This window comes from Eumetopias jubatus, unplaced genomic scaffold, assembly GCF_037043125.1.
Source record: "Eumetopias jubatus isolate StellerSeaLion01/CBP00866 unplaced genomic scaffold, mEumJub1_p1.0 scaffold_17, whole genome shotgun sequence".
Taxonomy (NCBI): domain Eukaryota; kingdom Metazoa; phylum Chordata; class Mammalia; order Carnivora; family Otariidae; genus Eumetopias; species Eumetopias jubatus.
Window position 1 is genome coordinate 36,549,194 of NW_028274823.1, and position 20,352 is coordinate 36,569,545.

General features: G+C 40.7%; 1 protein-coding gene and 1 pseudogene across 3 annotated transcripts in view; both read right to left on the bottom strand.

Moving 5' to 3' along the window:
• Positions 1 to 18,046, bottom strand: part of HECTD2 (HECT domain E3 ubiquitin protein ligase 2) — a 71,766-nt gene extending 53,720 nt beyond the window's left edge. Inside the window, exons 1-2 of one of the 3 annotated variants that reach the window (XM_088019787.1) lie at positions 17,909 to 18,046; positions 17,802 to 17,804 (exon numbers count right to left, since the gene is read on the bottom strand). In XM_088019787.1, the coding sequence (XP_087875913.1) occupies positions 17,802 to 17,804; positions 17,909 to 18,046 (141 nt within the window). The remainder of the gene's footprint in view (positions 1 to 17,801; positions 17,805 to 17,908) is intronic. The other 2 variants (XM_028098703.1, XM_028098702.2) reach the window with 2 other exon arrangements.
• Positions 5,119 to 5,554, bottom strand: LOC114205314 (large ribosomal subunit protein eL30 pseudogene; annotated as a pseudogene).
• Positions 18,047 to 20,352: the final 2,306 nt, after the last annotated feature.

Genomic DNA, 20,352 nt, shown 5'->3' on the forward strand with positions numbered 1-20,352 from the left:
GATTTCACTCACGTGGAATTTTGAAGCAAAACAAATGAACAAAGGGAAAGAGAGAGAGAGAGAGAGAGACTCTTAACTATAGAGAAAAAATTAATGGTTACCAGAAGGGAGATGGGTGAGGGGATGGGTTTGGGTTAAATAGGTGATGGGAGGAGAAAAGATAATGCTAAGCACTTAGGGATCCACAGGTGCATGTAGCAGTGCAATCTTCCTATAGCACAGAATCTATCCATTAACACACATTCCACAAAAATAATAACTGTAAAGCCCACAGTATGTAGTTCATCTGTATTTTATAATTATAAATAAAATATTACCAGGGCAATATTCAATTATAGAGCTACCTCAGGGTTTATTCTCAGCTCTAGCTCTTTCCAGTTTACTGATGCTTAAGAGAATATAACTTCCTCCTTAATATTCACTCCCTTACTCTAAAGGTAATTTCTTTGCTTTCACAATAGTTTCTTTTTCCTCTCCTCCTTCCTAACCCACTGAACTGATTTCCATTTGCCTTTTCAGAATTACCTCATATACCATAGAGCAAAAACATTTACGATTACCAAGGATTGACTCTCTCACATTTCCTACTCTCTTGGGGGTGGAGGGGCACCTGATTCATTCTCATAGGGCCACAAGTAGAAATTCTGCTTGCGTACTGACTAGATTTAGGCTCAGTGAAGACATTAATATTTCTGTTAGGATTAGCCTACATGATCCAGCCTATTAGACATATTGCCTAACTAAAACAAAGTACTCTAATAGATGTAGGGTACGAATCTGGTTTCAGAATCATAAACAGTATCATCTAGGGTCTTGTACAAAACCTACAACATAATGAGTGGCTCAACAAATGACTATTCCTATGATAAAAGCATAGTAAAACAAATCACTTACTGAGTACTTGCTATAGGCTTGGTGCTATATTAAATGCCTTAATATACCATTCTTAGGAGATATGTATTTATATCCCACTTTATGAATAAGGAAATTGAAGTACCAAGCCCAAGTTCACAGAGCTGGTAAGTAGGAATTCAAACTGTGAATGACCCTCAAGTCTGTACCCTTAAACCACCATATATTAAAGTCTCTCAATATAGTAGCTATCACTTATTAGGAGTTTATCCTGTGACAGTAGGTATGTTACACATATCAGCTTGTTTCCACAACAACCCTTTGTGGCTATTATCTTCTCGACTTTTACAGATATATGCTGAATGAAATTCGGTAGCTTTAGGAGCAAGCAGAGGAAATCGAAATAAGGAGAAAAACTAAGTGTATTTTAAGGAAATGATGTCCTTGCAATCTAGGAACGACTCAATATTTTATTTTCCTACTTCTTCCTCTACCCTTCCTCCATAAAAGAAGGTCCCAAAGAACATTGCTTAGTTCACTTGTGGAATCTCTGAATAATAAAAAATAACAAGTAACTGATTCAATCAAATCCTTTCAGCAGCTATCAATTCTAATCTCTAATAGATTTATAATACAGATTGCTGAAGAGAGAGAGAACTGGAGAAAGAGATAAGACAGTGATATCCAATATTTTTTCTGATAAATTACATAATTTGTATAATCTTGGTAAATTATAGCAATACACTCAAATTCACAGAACAACACAAAATGTTGATTAGTAAAATAAAATCAAAATAAACCATACATTTGAAAAAGTAAATCAATCTTACTATAAATATTAGGACACTTAAATAAAAATTTTATTAACTACTAGGACCAAGTTTGCTTACTTGTATGTTTTGTTCTATAGAACATCTTAAATACTAGTGGGAACAAATTTGATGCACTATATATTTCGTTTATACATAGTAATTAATAAAAATAATCGATTTGTGAAATGAGATCAATGAATGGCCTCTTAGGAATGGAGCTATGCTGACTTAGCTTTAAATATCTTCAATAATTTAGTATACCAAGGGCGGTTTTTGTTTTTTTCACTGTGAACTGTCAAAGACAGTTAACTATTATCTAAGACTGTGCAACAATAGGATTTAGGGAGCAGTGTGGTTGAAACAGAGAATCAGAAAGGGAGAATGGCCCAGTGAGATGAGACTGGAAAGACAGGCAGGGACCATATCCTGAAGCCCTCAAGCTATGGAGTAGAGATGATATGCTGGATGGAAGGCGAAAGGGAAAAATCACTGAGGACATCTAAGCAGGGAGTGACATGATCATATCTGTATCTAGCAAAATTACTCTGTTAGCAGTGTAGGGAAGAGGCTAGAGGGAATAAAGTTTAGTTTAGAAGCTAAACCGGGCCTTGGAGGACCTTTGTATCAGAGGAAATAAAGTCTGAACCAAAACAGGGGATGAAGAGTCATGGAAGGCTGGGCCAAAGAAATGGCAAAATGTAGTAACAGCTACTTTAGTTCCAAATGTGAAGCATAATGAGAATCACAGAACCCTTCCATAACTTACAAAATAAATAAATAACATAAAATGCTTTATTTCAAAGTTCAGGAGAACAGGCATACTTTGACACCTCACCATAAACAAGAGGGTGTATGATTTAAGAATATGTAAAAACTTGAAAATTCCAGACTGGGTTTTATAAGACAATGATTTTGTGAGTGACCAGAAAAGGAATCAATGCTTGCTAGGCAAAAGCATGTTTCTCATGCCAAAATAATGGATTTTTTTCCTAACTGACAGGGTTATCATGATGCCACAGTTATGTAGCAACTGTTATGCAAAACTAATATAAGGACAGAACTATGGGAAACAGAGGCATACCTCCTTTTATTACTGTTTATTGCATTCTACAGACACAGCATTTTTACAAACTGAAGGTTTTGGAAACCCAGGGTCAAGAGGTCTATCAGCACCACTTTTCCAAAGCATTTGCTTACTTTGTGTTTCTGTGTCACATTTTGATAATTCATGCAGTATTTCAAACTTTTCCATCATTATTATTATGGTGATCTATAATCAGCGATCTTTGATGTTACTATTATAATTGTTTTGGGGCACCACAAACCACACCCATATAAGATGGCAAACTTATCTGATGAATGTGTGTGTTCTGACTGCTTCATGGACCGGCTATTCGCCCCTCTCTCTCCTCCATGGGTCTCCCTAGTCCCTGAGACACAACAATATTTTTTTTAAATTTTTTATTGTTATGTTAATCACCATATATTACATAATTTGTTTTGGTGTACTGTTCCATGATTCATTGTTTGTTCATAACACCGAGTGCTCCATGCAGAATGTGCCCTCCTCAATACCCATCACCAGGCTAACCCATCCCCCCACCCTCGACACAACAATATTGAAATGAGGCCAACTAATAACCCTACAATTGCCTCTAAGTATTCATGTGAAACAAGAGTTGCGTATCTCTCACTTTATATCAAAAGCTAGAAGTGATTCAGCTTAGGGAAGAAGATATGCTGATGTATGAAATAAGCTGAAAACTAGGCCTCTTGCACCAAACAGCCAAGTTGCGAATACAAAGGAAAAGTTCGTGAAGGAAGTTAAAAGTGCTACTCCAGTGAACACACAAATGATAAGAAAACAAAACAGCCTTACTGCTGATACAGAGAAAGTCTGAGGGGTCTGGATAGAGGATCAAACCAGCCACAACATTTCCTTAAGCCAAAACCTAATCCAGAGCAAGACCCTAACTCTCTGCAATTCTATGAAGGCTGGGAGAAGTGAGGAAGCTACAGAAAAGTTGGAAGCCAGTAGAAGTTGCTTCATGAGGTTTAAAGGAAGGAGCCATCTCCATTACAAAAGTGCAAGGGAAGCAGCAAATGCTGATATAGAAGCTGTAGCAAGTAACCCAGAAGATTTAGCTAAGTTAACTCATGAAGGCGGCTGCACTAAACAACAGGTTTTTCAGTGCTATTTCAGACAAAACAGACTTCTATTGGAAGATGATTCATCTAAAACTTTCGTAGAAAGGAGAAGTAAATACCTGGTTTCAAAAAATAGGCTGATTCCTTTCTAGGGGCTAAGGCAGCTGGTGATTCTAAGTTGAGGCCAATGCTTGTTGACCATTTTGAAAATTCTAGGACCCTTAAAAATTATGCTAGATCTACTCTGCCTGTGCTCTGTAAATGGAATAATAAAGCCTAGGTGACAGCACATCTGTTTACAACATGGTTTACTGAGTATTTTAAGCCCACTGTGGAGACCTATTGATCAAAAAAAAAAGATGCCTTTCAAAATATTACTGCTCATTGACAATGCACCTGGTCACCCGGGAACTCTGATGGAGATGTACAATGAACTGAATGTTGTCTTCATGCCAGCTAACACAACATCCATTCTGCAGCTCATGGATCGAGGAGTCACTTTGATTTCTAAGTCATATTTAAAACATACATTTCATGAGGCTGTAGCTGCCCTAGATAGGAATTCCTCTGATGAACCTGGGCAATGTCAAATGAAAACTTCTGGAAAGGATTCACCATTCTACATGCCATTCAGAACATCTGTGACACATGGGAAGAGGTCAAAATAGCAATATCCACGGAAGTTTGGAAGAAGTGGATTCCAACGCTCATGGATGACTTTAAGGGGTTTATGACTGTGGAGGAAGTAACTGCTAATGTGGTAGAAACAGCAAGAGAACTAGAATTAGAAGTGGAGTCTCAGATGTGCCTGAACTGCTACAATCACACCATAAAATTTTAACAGATGAGGCGTTGCTCCTTACGGATGGGCAAAGAAAGTGGTTTCTTGAGATAGAATCTAGTCCTGGTGAAGACTGTTGAAATGTCAAGAGGATGTAGATTAGTACATAAACTTAGTTGATAAAACAGAGGCAGGGTTTTACATGATTGACTTCAATTTGGAACGAAGTTCTACTGTGGGTAAAATGCTATCAAAAAACATCACATGCTGCAGAGAAATCATTTGTGAAAGGGAGAGTCAATTGATGCAACACCCTTCATTGTTTTAAGAAACAACCACAGTCACCCCATCAGCCTTCATCAGCCACCACCCTGATCATTCAGCAGCTATTAACATCAAGGCGAGACCCTCCACCAGCAAAAAATTATGACTCACTGAATGCTCCGATGGTGGTCAGCATTTTTTAACAATAAAGTATTTTTTTTGTTGTTTTTTTTTGTTTGTTTGTTTTTAAAACAAGCTGTGGCCAGTTTTATTAAAGAAAAATTATGCGTGATTTACTTTTCACCAGTCTGTTCTGGCATGCTTCAAATGATATCAGAATCACCTGGATCAATGATAGCCAATGTGCATACTCTGTAGTATTTCCCACATGCTGTGCCCAATTCAATATTATTGCCACTGTAGTGATGGACACCAGTTTTGGCCAACATGGCATAGTATTCTATTTCAGATTTCCTCAAGGCTGGGCAGTTGTTGGCGAGGATGACCAGTTTCGCTTTGCCATGTCTGATCATTTTCAGAGTCTGCTTGTACCCCAGCACGTACTTTCCACTTTTCATAACAAGCTGGAGCCTGGAGTTGATCGACTCCAGCGACTTTTTCGTCTTCTTTGCAGCCACCATCTTCCTGCCTTAGATGCGGGACGGCCCCAACCTAAAACCAGCAGCCAAAATGGCCAGGAGACCAACAATAAAGTATTTTTAAGTTAAGGTATGTACATTGTATTTTCGGATATTATGCTTTTATACACTTACTATGCTATAGTATAGTATCAACATAATTTCATATGCAGTGGGAAATCAAAAAGTTTTGATTTGACTCACTTTATTGTGATATTTGTTTGACTGCTGCAGTGGTCTGAACTAAACCTGCAGTATCTCTGAGGTACGTATGATATGAGCTGACAAAGAAGATAAAGGATCAGTGGCCAAGGAGATATGAAATCCAGAAAAGGTGATGTGTTAAAAACGAAGGAAGGATCAACTTTCAAGAAAAAAAGTGGTCAATGATGTTAAACAATGGAGAGTGGTTAGGTCAAAAATGTGCCTACTTGAATGAACAACTGTGAAATCTTGGGGACACTGGAGACAACAGATTCAGGGGAATGGTGGTGGCAGATACTATATGAACTGGACTAGTGAATGAGTGGGAAGTTAGGAAGTGGAGGCAACGAGCAGGGATTGCTCTGTCCAGAAGCTTTACAGAAGGGGAGAAAGGCCAGTGGCTGGAAGGGTACAAAGGTTTGAGGGAAGATACACTGAGCATGTTTCATGGCTGCGAAATCCAATGTTTGCTTCTGTGGTTCCCAAAGCATTACTGCTATTCTTTGTGCAGGAACAGCCACAGATGGGAGCAGAGATAGGCACTCAACCAAAGGGCAGCCATCTGTAGCCTGAGTGGCTACCCATTAGGTGGCCTGGCATAAAGGGCCTTGATGCTTCCTAGTATATACTCAGGAGGAGGTCTTTCCAGATTTTAGATGAAGGAATATGGAGGGGCACCTGGGTGGCTCAGCCGTTAAGTGTCTGCCTTCGGCTCGGGTCATGATCCCAGGGTCCTGGGATCGAGCCCCACGTCGGGCTCCCCGCTCTGTGGGAGGCCTGCTTCTCCCTCTCCCACTCCCCCTGCTTGTGTTCCCTTTCTCGCTATGTCTCTCTCTGTCAAATAAATAAATAAATAAATAAAATCTATAAATAAATAAATTAGAGCTCAAAAAAAAAAAAAAAAAGATGAAGGAATATGAAGGAAAAGAAAAAGTGTGCCGGCCAAGAGTGAGAGAACAGCAGAGACACAGACAGCAGCCAATCTCTGTTCCAGTCTGCTGTCTGGTTCTGATCTATGCGTATGTATTATTCCAATAAATCCCCCTTTTTCCTAAGGGAGGCTTATATGGCCCAGCTTTCTGTTCCTTGTAATCAAAAAACCTTAAACATGGAAAAAAATCTTTGGTCTACTAAGTCTCTTGTTTTAAGATGGCTATGTTCTTGATACTTTATACTTGAAATGACATGAAACAAATCATGGACAATTTCAGAGGCAAATGGTACACTACAGATTAATAAAAGTTAACTCACAAAATAGCCCTTGCCCCACACTAGCTTGTACAAGAGAAATCTTATACATAACCTCATACTTTCACAAGAAAAACAGGGCAGCATGTTGTACCATGGTAAACTAAAAATTAGAGAATCAACTCAAGAAGTTATTGGGTATTGGGCGCCTGGGTGGCTCAGTTGGTTAAGTGACTGCCTTCGGCTCAGGTCATGATCCTGGAGTCCCGGGATCGAGTCCCACATCGGGCTCCCTGCTCAGCGGGGAGTCTGCTTCTCCCTCTGAACCTCTTCCCTCTCGTGTTCTCTATCTCTCATTCTCTCTCTCTCAAATAAATAAATAAAATCTTTAAAAAAAAAAGAAGTTATTGGGTATTGACATCAAACATCAGACTAAATTAAAGTTTAGAGAACATTTCTTTATGAGTCTTCTATAAGAATTGGATCTATCACAATTATTACATCTGGTTTCCTGAGGAGTTTTGAAAATGCAATCTAGGAGTCCTACAGCAGGAGAACACCAAGGATGAAGTTCTGGAGGGTGGTCAGACAAAAGCAGTGGGCTGGGCGTGTTAAAGAACAAAGTGTAGCAGGCTACCCAACCAGCTGTTACAGACTGAAGATAAGCACAAATAGGGAACACGGGGGGAAAAAACATCAAGAACTCATTGAGGAAAAAAAACTCAAAATATTTAAACCTGGCATAATAAATAATAGACTTAACTCTAGGCAGAGGCTACCATGGATTCAATAAACAACAAAAAAAATTTATTTAGTAATGACATAACAAATCAAAGATCATATTTCACAAGTACCTAACATGGACCTCAATGGTCTCTTGGACTACTTATAATCACAAATAATTTCAAAAAATATAAATAAATACTTAGAGTATCTGCTCTGCTATTGTTAACATATAATATTGTCAACCTCATTTTAACTCTTTATACAAATTCCTGTTTTCAACCTTTACTGAGGAACAAACTACACTTGAGTGAAATTTCTGATTTTTTTAATCATATTTTTCATCAGGTGCTAATAAGAAGGATATTTGTGGTTTTCCATGATAGCTTTTGTACTTAATACCAAGTTCTATCATATTCAAGATTCTGGCAAAATTTACCTTGCTCATCCTCTATTCCCCAAAAGCTGCTATAGAAGATAAAACATTTTTGTTCACATTCTAAACCAATCACTGATAAAAGAATAAAATGCTGGCTCTGTCCCATCATGAAACACCTTTTAAAGCCATAATATCTCACTACCTTAGGGTCTTTGAATTAAAATATTTTAAACTGAATTCCTATATCTACAAAAGTCATTATTCATAACATATTTTAAACATATTTAACTAGTTTTGTGAACAAGCTGGGAAATGCTTGCATTTTAAACTGTATCAAATGAAAATTAATATTACATTCTAGCTATTTAGGTCAACTGGGAGAAGTTTTACTTACTGAAGAGACAAACACTACAGATGGTGAGGTCAGCTCTGTGGTGAGGGCAGCTCTGGATGCAAAGCTGCCACAGGGATCCAATCAACAGGACATGTTAAACTGTGTTCAGTACCTTCTATTTGAGAGGTAGATAATGTATTTTAGAAAGTGCTCCATACAATAAATAATGATTGGGCATTCTAAAATGTTCAATAACACTTGGTTAGTTGGAAAATACACTTTTGTAGAATACTTGTCATCAATAATGCCAAATAAAAAGCAAACAAAGGGGGCGCCTAAGTGGCTCAGTCGTTAAGCGTTTGCCTTCGGCTCAGGTCATGGTCCCAGGGTCCTGGTATCGAGCCCCACATCGGGCTCCCTGCTCTGCAGGAAGCCTGCTTCTCCCTCTCCCACTCCCCCTGCTTGTGTTCCCTCTCTTGCTGTGTCTCTGTCAAATAAATAAATAAATAAAATCTTTTTTTAAAAAAAAAAAACAAACAAAGGAAATGCAACATATGTTATAGTAGTGGTTTTCAAACCTTCTGGTCTCAGGATCCCTTTACACTCAAAAATTGTTGCACGTTTCAATTCCTTTTAAGATAACAATAAACCCATTTATGGAAAATATATTTTCTCAAACAACAACAAAAAAGTCTTAGTGAGAAGAGTGGCATTTACATTTTTCAAATCTATTTTTTAACATCTGGTTTCACAGAGGACAGCTGGATTCTTCTCTCTGCCTCTGTGTTCAGTCTGTCACAACACCAAGTCACGTACCCTTCAGAAAACTGCACACGACTCTCAGGAGAGTGAGCGGGAACGAGACAAGACAAATAACATCTCAGTATCATGGAAGTCGTTCTGACCTCATGGACCTCTATAAGGATGTGGAAGGGAAGAAAACTTTGAGGCCTGCTACAATAGGGATAAACAATAATTAAAACTAAGAACGGATTTAAGAAATCTTGGGAGGACAAGAGGACACCATCCAGATCCGCACTGTCTAGTACGGCCATTTGTGAAGGGGGCTGCAGAACACTCGAAACACGCTAATACCGACAGATACCTAGCAAGGGTAAAATACACAGTTTTCAAAGACGTAGTACGAAAGAGAGGTGAAGTAGTTTAGTTCAGCCAATGTCTATACTGATTAAATATTGAAATAGTAAATTTCTGGGTATGCTGGGCTAAATAAAATATATTATTAAAAGTAAGTTTACCTCTTTATTTTGATTCTTTTTGATGTGGCTATTAGAAAATTTTAAATTACATATGTGGTTTGCATTATATTTCTCCTGGGCAGAGCTGATATAGACAGAAGAAAACATATTTTCCTAAACTAGATCCAATACAGCACACAATCTCAGGAAAAAGAACATAATTATAATTCTGATTCAGAACATCCCTACATCATTTTTGGAAGAAGGGATCTGTTGGAAAGGTAGTGAATTTAAATGGGGTATAAAATACTCTATAGCCAAAGAATAAAAGATATCTGAATGAATAAAAACTGAGTGTCTTGCTTTGGTAATTTCTGATATATATATATATATATCGATATATATAGATAAATATATAAATAAATATACCATAGCAATCTATACTTTGGGCCATATACCTCACTGAAATATATTTTTCAAATCCAAAAATAAATATTCCAGCAACAAGTTAAGAGCTCCTAATATAATGCATAACGCATGTATCATTCAGTATCAATGAGTCCAGAAACTACCTATAATGCCTAGGAAAACCACTTTGCAAAGAGTGTCTTCCTGTGGTATTGAGCAAAGGCTACTGTGTCAAATGACAGGTGAACAAACGTACATTTATATGTTTTAAGTTAAAATAAAAAACATTTAAGATAGTCTCCTTTGCCAACATTTAAGATAGTCTGCTTTACCAACTTTTTATAGAAACTGACCTAAATTACCAGGTAGGGCCATATCAGATGAGAGGCCTCAACTGTATTTAGTCTACAAAGGAGACTATTTTAGGCCCTGTTACTGGGTAAAGATACTTTGTTTTTCTTTTTTGTATGTCTTTTCAGGGTTCCCTATTAGGATGCTGGGTTATAAGATCAGAAGGGCTAACTTTGCTTGACAGCCTTCTTTTAAGATGTGAAAAGTTAGCTACCTGCAAGGTGTGAACTTCCCTCCCAAACTAAGTAGCACCAGTCCAAGTGGAATTGCTTTCTTTAAGTGATATAAGCCACCTCTTTTAAAGGAGACTAGGAAATAAGGATGTGGATTCTGAAACAAAATTCTGACACTAAAAAGTCACAATGCAATTAATCTTATAAATTACTGAAAACTAACCCTACTTAATATAAAAGAAATGTTAGTCCTGAAACAGAAAATTCAGTGTTCACTCATCAGGAAGGCACGGTGGTATAGGAGATTTTATTCACTTATTTTACAGCATAGGAAGAGAAAAAAAACTGCATCAACAGATTATTGTTACACAGTAAAATACTACTTTTAAAATGTATGATTTGATGCAATCACAATTCCTCAACCAATTTGCTGTTCTTTAATAAAAACGTGGATAAAAACCAAGTTAATTTGAAATAGAGCTTTCTTTTTTTTTAAGATTTTATTTATTTATCTGACAGAGAGATAGAGAAGTAGGCAGAGAAGCAGGCAGAGGGAGAGGGAGAAGCAGGCTTCCCACTGAACAGGGACCCCGATGCGGGACTCGATCCCAGGACCCTGGGATCATGACCTGAGCCGAAGGCAGCTGCTTAACTGACTGAGCCACCCACGCGCCCCAAAATAGAGCTTTCTTTAGTGACTAGGCTCAGACTTCAGATAGACTTTTCAATTCAGTTGAATTAGTAAAATTTCAATAAGTTCTATTTTTAAAAGGCATATTTGTCTACTACAATCATTCCCCAAAATATGTTTTTGACTACTTACCAAAATGTCACTAAGTTACAAATATCAACTTAGGAACAACTGATTCTTCATATAAGGCTTAGCAGTCTAACAGTTTTGCAATGCAAGAAGGAATTCTTCACCCATAAACTCATACTAGAAACAAAACAAAAACAGGAGAAAAAGTAGGGAAATCAAAGCTTCCCAGAGCTTTCTCAGCTCCACCCACCTCCTCACTTGTCTTCTGTTGATCTTTCTCTATTCTCTCTTCCTCAACTCAAACTAAAAATAAGCAAGTTAATTTCCAAACACTATGCCAAAATAACCTGCTACTCTGGCAGGAGAACACTAGCTGTACCCTTTTTTTGAAGCTATTCTTTTCCTCTTCAAAAAGAAATTCCTATGAACCCTGGCATACACCAGCCCTGAAGAGTTCAGAGAATGCATAACGTCCTTTTGTTCAGTGTGTGTGTGTGTGTGTGTGTGTGTGGCATGCATGTGCACACACACAGCGTAGGAAAGGAGAAGGAAGATGGGGTGGTACAGGACTGGAAGCTTGATATAGAGGCTTATGAAAGAAAGTACCAGAGCCACAGGACAGAATTAAAAAGGCAGGCTGGCTTACAAACAGCTTTCCAGCTACAGATGTTGGTTTGCAAATAACACTAATAACAATAACAACAACAACAACAACAACAACATCATCCAACATTTACTGAGCACTCACTTTGTCCAGGCTCTTTCCTAAATGCTTTATGTGTATTAATTTAGTCTTCTCACTTACGCTATGAGGAGGGTTCAGTATCATATAGGGCACTTTTGGAGGTTCCCTGGTTCACAACTTACAATGACCACTTTTCTCCAATTGCTACATACAGTCAAATTCCTTGTGTCCTAACATCCTGAATTAGTTATGCATAAGGGAATAAGCAGGCAGCAACATAATGGCTATGCAGTTAAAAAAAAATTGACAAACAGACTTTACAACCCATTCAAAATTAGAGACACCCTGGATATGTATTTATATAGCTATCACCCCTCCTTTTTATGTCTCAAGACTCTCAGATTATTTTTCTTTAATGAGATTGCTTTATTTTACATAGAAAATTCATTCCTTCATACCATCATTAAAACTGACACTATCAGATATCGTAGAACAGATTTTCTCCTTCATAATAGTTCCATCTCTGGTTAACAAAATTTTGAACAAATTTGTCACTAGACCACATCCTCTTTTCAAAAAAGAACAAATATTGCTATAGGTGCAGGTTCTTTGAACCACATTGCCCTGATCATAGATACAGTATATGGGAAGAGCATGGGTTTCTGAGCCAGAAACGTCTCAATTTTCAATGAAGCTCTGCTCCTTACTCGTCATTTTACCCTTCGGCAAGGAACAGGTAACCTGACTCATACTCCTTTTCTGTGAGATAAGAATACCTTCCTCAGCATCGTAGTGGTTGTTGTGATTGTTTTTGGTTACAATCTGACTAAACAAGAGATACAGGGAAGATGCTTAGCATAGAGTTCGTACTCAAATACTAGTTACTAGTTATATTACTTAAACGATATTAAGCATATACATATATGATGCATTTTTATAATAACTGTGGTTTATTAATTGCACCATAACCTTCACTCTTTCTTGTCTCACCTCTTGATTAGAACACAATGGACAAAGGGCATAGGAGTCTCCATGTATGAGATTGTTCCAAACACCTAGATGGGCAGGGTTTACGTGAGTTCACACACACGTTTATTTGGAATGCTATCGGCTGGATTGCCTTTTGATGTAAACATTTTTCTCTGAGATAACTTGTCTGAAAACTGCAGAATCCTTTTCTGTATCAATCTTCCTTCTTTTCCATTCTGCTGTCTAATAAGGTTTCACATCATGTGTTCTTTCATCCCTTCCCATTATCACATGGCTACCACCTGAGTGGATGCACCTGTTTATCTTGGGTACCACCTTCAAAGCTCCTTCTTTGCACTCTTCCTTCTCCCCCTCCAGGCTAACTACCGCTAATCACTACCATGGATTTCATTATTTCGCTCCTCTATTTAAGCAACTCCAGTGGCTTCCACTAACCACAGGAAAAAAAAAGTCCATACTTCTGTGCCTAGTGATCTGGCTCCAGCGCCCAGGCAATCTTACCTCCCACAAGTTCCCAGCACGCTTCCATTGGGCTCACTGTATTACTCTCTGATGCTTTTCCTTAAGCCTTGTTCATGTTGTTTTCCCCATTGGATTACTTATCCCACTTTCTTTTGCCCATCCAGAGCCTATCATCCTTCAATGGCCAGCCGGCTTAAATAATTACCTTTACTTCAAGGCCTTTCTTCACAGTTCTGCACACATTGATTTCCTTTCTCTGGTCTCCTATAGCGCAAATTGTTTCTATGGCTCACTGTGACTTACACATATTGCTTTGCTTTGTTATGTTTCCATGTGTTAGTCTTGCTTCCTCTGAGGCAGAAATTTTCTTAAACCATGTTTTTGTGTTTTCTGTAGCATGGAGCCCAAAGCTAAACATAATAGATGTTCAATAACTGGTAGTTACATTTTGGCTAGTGGCTTCACCAAGCTCATTTATACACACCTGACACAATGTATATGAACTTCTCATTCTTGCTACCGACTTCCTGCCAAATCCTCTCTACAAACTTTATGCTTTCCCTCAAAACCCTCCCCTCAGCTTCCACCTACTTGACAAGTCTTCTGGCCTTCATTGTGGGCAAACTTCCCTTTGAAATCCTAAACTGATTTCCTCCACTTCCCTTCATCTCCCTGACTTAATTAAATCTAGCTCTTGCTTAAACCCATTTCATTCCTTGCTATCCTATCCTGTGGAGAACTTCCTCCCTTTTCCTGTTCACCTGATTTAAATGTTGAAGTAGACAAACTTATCCTCACTTGCTACTATTGTTTCTTCTTCTTCTTTTTAAAAAATTTTTATTGTTATGTTAATCACCACACTTTTTTTTTTAAAGATTTTATTTATTTATTTTATTTGAGAGAGAGAGACAGCACAGGTGCTTGCGTGAGCCGCGGGAGAGAGATGGAGACAGAGAATCTCAAGCAGACTCCACACTAGAGCCCCAGGCAGGGCTTGATCTCACAACCCTGAGATCATGACCTGAGCCGAAACCAAGAGTCGGACACTTAACAGACTGAGCCACTATGATTTCTGCTCTTCCCTTGACCATTTTCTTCTTCCCTACTCACCATTTTTTTTCTAACTTCAGTATTATATCAGCAACTAATTCCACTCCAATTTGTCAACCTCAGTAAATTCAATGTTCACACCAGTACCCCTTTGTATCCATGTCCTGTTTCCAATTCCTTAGTCTCCTCAACTCTGTGGACTTGCATCACCTCTCCACCGCAGCAAGGCCAAACCATGCACCCTGATGGTTTTCTGAGGTCTCTATCTTGAGCCTCTTGAGCATCTCTAACTAGAACCACTTTAACCAACATTTCTCTGTTCCCCCCACCACCCTTGATTTCTGCTGTGCCTCATTGACTTAATCCATAACTTTCACCAGTCCATTTCAAATGCTGCTCCATAAACTTGAAGAAATGTAGTTAAAACACAGATTTCACGACGCTCTTAATTTAGTACATAAAGCATGAATTTTCAATCAGCTATATTTGAAAATTTAAAAGTCTGCGCCCCATCCACAGAAATTGATTTAACTGGTTTGCAATTGAAACTGGACAATGATGGCTCTAAAAGGTCCCCAGGTGATTCTACTGTGCATCAAAATTTGAAAATCGGTGCTCTGAGGTGAGATCTGGGAATCAGGATTTTAAAGTGCTACCAGGGAAACTCTGGTCACTCAGGTTCGAGACCACTGTGTTAGGCACTTCCTGGCTAGAATAGACTTCCTTCACACTTAGGTGGTCTTAGGATCAATCACTTTAGGGCTGCTTTTTCCAGCACCCTCAATCCCACCCCTGCATATTTTTTTTTTTTTAAGATTTTGTTTATTTATTTGACAGAGAGAGACACAGCGAGAGAGTGAACACAAGCAGGGGGAGTGGGAGAGGGAGAAGCAGGCTTCCCTCGGAGCAGGGAGCCCAATGTGGGGCTGGATCCCAGGACTCCGGAATCATGACCTGAGCCAAAGGCAGGTGCTTAACGACTGAGCCACCCAGGCGCCGCCGTCCCTGCATATTTCTTTACACTTCCAGGTTATAGTCCCAACTCTTCAAGCTTACTTAGGGTCATCATAACTTGGCCATCTATTTATTCTAGGGAGCTGTCCCTCTAAATTATTTCCAAACTCCCATAAAAATGTAATAGAATGATTTTTGGAAAAAGCCAATAATGTAGGGTTACATTAATTGAGTCATAAACTCAGTCTACATAGAACTGTTCACCTGGGGCAAAAAGAATCACTAAAGTGGCCCAAAGAAAAAGTTATTGATGGCAGTCAGGTTCCTAAGCAAACCTCCAGAAGCTTCATCTAACCCACAGTGGAGGCTGAAAAACAACCAAACAGGCCACAAACTGTCTTTCCCTGTCCTTCCACATCAAGACCTTCCCCCACCTGCTGGTGAACTCAGATATCATCCCAGCTCTCCTGCCCTCTGGAGGACCAAATACATATTTTCTTCAAAGGTTTTAAAAAATTTACTGAACTCTATTCCAGTTTGACTAGTAGTAAAAGTCCATAATCCTTTATTCACACTTCTGAAATCCTATAGACTATTAGAACTGAAAAGTTTTTGTAACTCATATGGTGACAAAACATGTACCTGACCTGAACTCTTGACAATTCAACCTGATCTGAACCATTTATACTTGTCTGACTTTACCTCTCTTAGTGAGAACACACATACATTTCACTGCAGAACTACTGATATGATTGATTATGAAGAACTGGCCAGGACCTCACTGTGGATATTATATATGACATATATACCGAATTGCCTTTCTAAAATCTGAAAAAGTCTGGATTCCAAAACTCTAAACTCCAAGGGTTTTGGGAAACAGTCCGTAGACCTGGGTCCATACTATATTAATTTCTCCAAGTTTTTATTCCAAATCTTCAATTTTTCAGTTACACTGAGATAAATATGTTTGGGGAAGGGTGCTCACTTGAGGACCTAAACCCAATCATATAACTGTTTCTTATAAGCATATGCATTCATTGTTTTAAACAACTGATTTAGGAATGAACTTTTATTTATTTTTCTTAAAGATTTTATTTATTTGACAGAAAGAGACACAGCAAGAGAAGGAACACAAGCAGGGGGAGTGGGAGAGGGAGAAGCAGGCTTCCTGTGGAGCAGGGCTTGATCCCAGGACCCAGTGATCATGACCTGAGCCATAGGCAGGTGCTTAACGATTGAGCCACCCAGGAGCCCTGGAATGAACTTTTAAAACACTGTCTTTTTGCAAGTTAAGAACATCCTGGATAAACTCTGAAAGCCTAGGGTACCAACACAAGAACTGGGTCTGCAAGCAGTTGGGTGACAAATTCCTTCAAAGCATTTCCCAAAGTGATTCCTAACCACACACAACTCCAATTTACCACTCAACTGTAGCTATATTTTAATATGTGTGTCATTTTATTATTGTCCACACTTTGCTGCACTGATTTAATGATCAGAGCTTGTTCTAACAATTTCCAGTTATTACAGTCCCTAGACATTTTTAAAAAACCTACAGAATCAAAACATTATTCCTAACACTTTAAAGAGTGAGCTATTTTAGTAACTTCTTAGTCATTTAAGAGGGAGGTTTTAAGAAATGAATTGCAAGTAGGAATAAAGAAAATGTATCATGTTCTCTAAACTTTTACTATTTTGTCAAGCACAGATGCATGACAAGTCATGGCCTTTAAATGTACCAAAGCAAACTTTCAAAAAGTATTTAAATGTTATATCAAATAAAAATCTCATAAATCAGATATTAATTTTTGTGTGTGTGCTCCAAAGTAACCAGAGTCGTAACCACCAGTAAAAACAGGGAAGGGGGGGGGCTGTCCCATTACATCATCTGGCAATATGTAGTTTGAAGCCTTAGAGCGCTCTCCAAATAATCCTTAAGAAAATCCAGCTGGGAAATCATCCCTGTCAAGCTTAGATAACTTGAGTTTAAATAAAAGGTTAAAAAAGCTTCCCCACCTTACGTCACATATCTGTACCATATGAAAAATAAAACCATCACTGAGGCATCTACCTCCCACTATCCTGACAGCAACGGAAAGGTCACAATTAAGTGGAACTCGCCGCACAGACTGTTCAATCCGAGGGGGGAAGGGAAAGAAAAGCGAAGAGAAGGGGGGGGAATCCCCGCGCCCCAAAGGCAGGTAGGCACCTCCGTGGAAAACCCATTCCCCTCTGCCTGACACCTTGCCCTCACCCAACAGATGATAACGTCGACTCCAAGACGCCGGTCATTTCTTTAGAGAAGGTGGGCCCCCCCAAACCAGACAATAACCGAGAACAGGCAGCGGACGCGGCCACCCCAACATTTCCCGATTGTGGAAGGTGCAGCTCGAGAAGTGTCCGCGGCTGTCCACGAGGCACACTCCACTGCAGCCCGGGGAAGGACGGCCTGGGCGCATCTCCGCGGGAGGCCCCGGGGGTCACCGGGCGCCCCCTGCCTTCCCTCCCGACGCCCGCCGTCGGGGCGCCGCGCTGCCCCCGCCCGGCACCTACCGCAGCAGCTCCGGCGCCCGCCGACACGATGGGCGGCAGCTTCTCGCGCTCAGGCTCCTTCCCTTTCCTCTCGTCCGGAGCTGCCGCTGCCACCTCCGGCGGCGCGGCGGGCGAGGGCACCCGACCCGCTTCACTCATGTCGGGCCGGGCGGCGGGAGCGCAAGGCGGCGGCGGCGACGGCGGCGGCCGGGCTGCTGCTGGGGTTGGCGCTGCTGCCGCCGCGGCCGCGAGAGGGCTCTGGGCCGCCGCTTCCAACCGCCGCCGCCGCGCCGCCCCCGCGCCCGCGCCCGCGCCCGGCCCCGCGCGCGAGCCCGGATGCCCCGCCCTGCCGTCGCCCCCGCGCGCGCCCGGCCCTCGGCCGCCGCTCCCCGCAGCCCCCGCCCGCCTCTCGCCTCGGCCGCCCCCGCCCCACTCCGCGCTCGCGGATGGCGGGTCGCGGCGCCAGCCGCTGCCAGCCTCGCCGCCCCCGAGGTCTGGGAGAGGAGGCGCAGCAGCCGACGTCGGGCGGCCATGTTTGCCGACTGTCGCCAGACAGGGCGAGGAGGGGTCTGCACTAGAGGGTCTAGACTGAGGGGACAAGGCGAGGCCTGCAGAGGGTCGGGCCGGGAGTGAGAGCGCCCGAGTGGTGCTAGTTAGAGCGGGGCGGGCGCGGCAACATCCCCTGCACGGACGGCCCTGGCCTGGGGCGTCCAGACCCATGGGACTGGGCTGGTGGCCTTTTACCCCCTAGAGCCCACAAAACCGTGTGCCTTGGGGTCACTGCTTGTCCCTGCCATCCCTGCCCGCCGCCTGCTCCAGGAGAGGCGGTCTCGAGCCTGCGCATCCTCAGGCGACAGCCTTGCCTTTCTTAGCCGACCGATCCTTTCCAGATGCCCTGAGGGCCCCCACCTACAAAGGAAAAACCTGGGGGGGTGGGGAAGTGAGACGTCGTGGGCTCCACCTTCTCCACCACAGGGACGGCCAGGCCACACTTTCCATTCCTGTTCCTTTCGTCCCCCCTTTGACTGCCAAATCCGCCTCTCCCTTCCCGTCCCCACGCGCCTACATCTCGCTCTCTCCTTGCATCTCTTTCCTGCCTCCTATCCTTGCTTTTGTTCCTTTCCTTTTATAAGTTACAGATGGACGGACTCACTCCGCTGTTGCTCAGACTCATATTCCTTAATGTCAGATCATTAATATGGGTAAGAACTAACAAACTGGAGAGGAAAGCTTTTAATCATAATATTAACACCACCCCCCACCTCACCCCGCGAAGCCACACAATTTCCTTTCCTTTCTTGTCGCCCCCTCCTTTTCCTTTTCTCAGTCTACTGGAGCAGTGGAGACACCTGCAGATCTAAGAGAAGGGAGAGAGTAGGAACGCGCTGTATCGCCTATTAAAAATAGGGAATTTCTCGACATTCAAGTCTTCAGATTTCTAGGCTGTGGTTTTGTTATTTTATTTGAGGTTGAGTGAATTTTCAAATCGAGGATACCCAGATCCAAATGTAAGAACCAAAAATATATCTGAAACAAAGCCGAAGATGATGTTTGGGTTATCTGTTGTTTTTCATAATTCAGAATTATTAAAGTGCACGGTGAGATGAGGTTGCATGTTTTTCAAACCCAGAATTTGTAGCAAGCAGATCTGAAGCAACCAATGTAATGAATATAACAATTAGTGTTCAATTTCTGTTATAAATTCTGACTTTCATTTATAGAAAAGCTTTCTAGTTTTAATACAGTTGCTGTCATCACCTATTTAAATGTTAATTTAGTAAAAGGTATGGAGTAAGTGCCATACAGTCAGGAAAAAGTATTTCTGTGCTAAATAGCCTTGGAGGGAAATGATGTATACAGACATTACTTTGAAGCATTCTTCTATTTTTCTTGAATTTTTCAGGATTTTCTTTCCTTCTTAAACCTCTGAAATACTCATCCTATAGAGAGGAACCTACAATCACATCCTACTTTTAGCAGGTCAGCTTGCTGATCTTCTGATATGGCAACAACTCAAATGTTGTTTTAGAAAGGGAAGCCTTTATTTTAACTACAATTCAAAATACTCTGTGCTGCCAAGCTAGGTTGTTAGAACGAATACTGGGGGGAGAAGGGGGAGAAGTATCCCCTTTCTTACTGTTTTCAACTAGATTTAGTAATTTGTGATAAAAATGCTTGGATGAAAAACCACTCGAATTACATGCCTTATGCTTTCTCTTTTCATGTGTGAGACTAAATAAAAGTGTGTCTGTACATGTAGTCACATTCAATAGAACAAAATGCCTAAATATTGGCAAAGCAAGGCAAGTCAGAAATTTTAATTTCTGCTACTGCACCAGTATAGTTAATCCATTTCTAAAAGTGTCCACTGATCAATTCACCTGTGAGTTACATACCCAAAATTATAATTCGTTGATGTTTTCTTTTACTTCCTATTAAATACATTGCTCTCTAGGCACCACTCC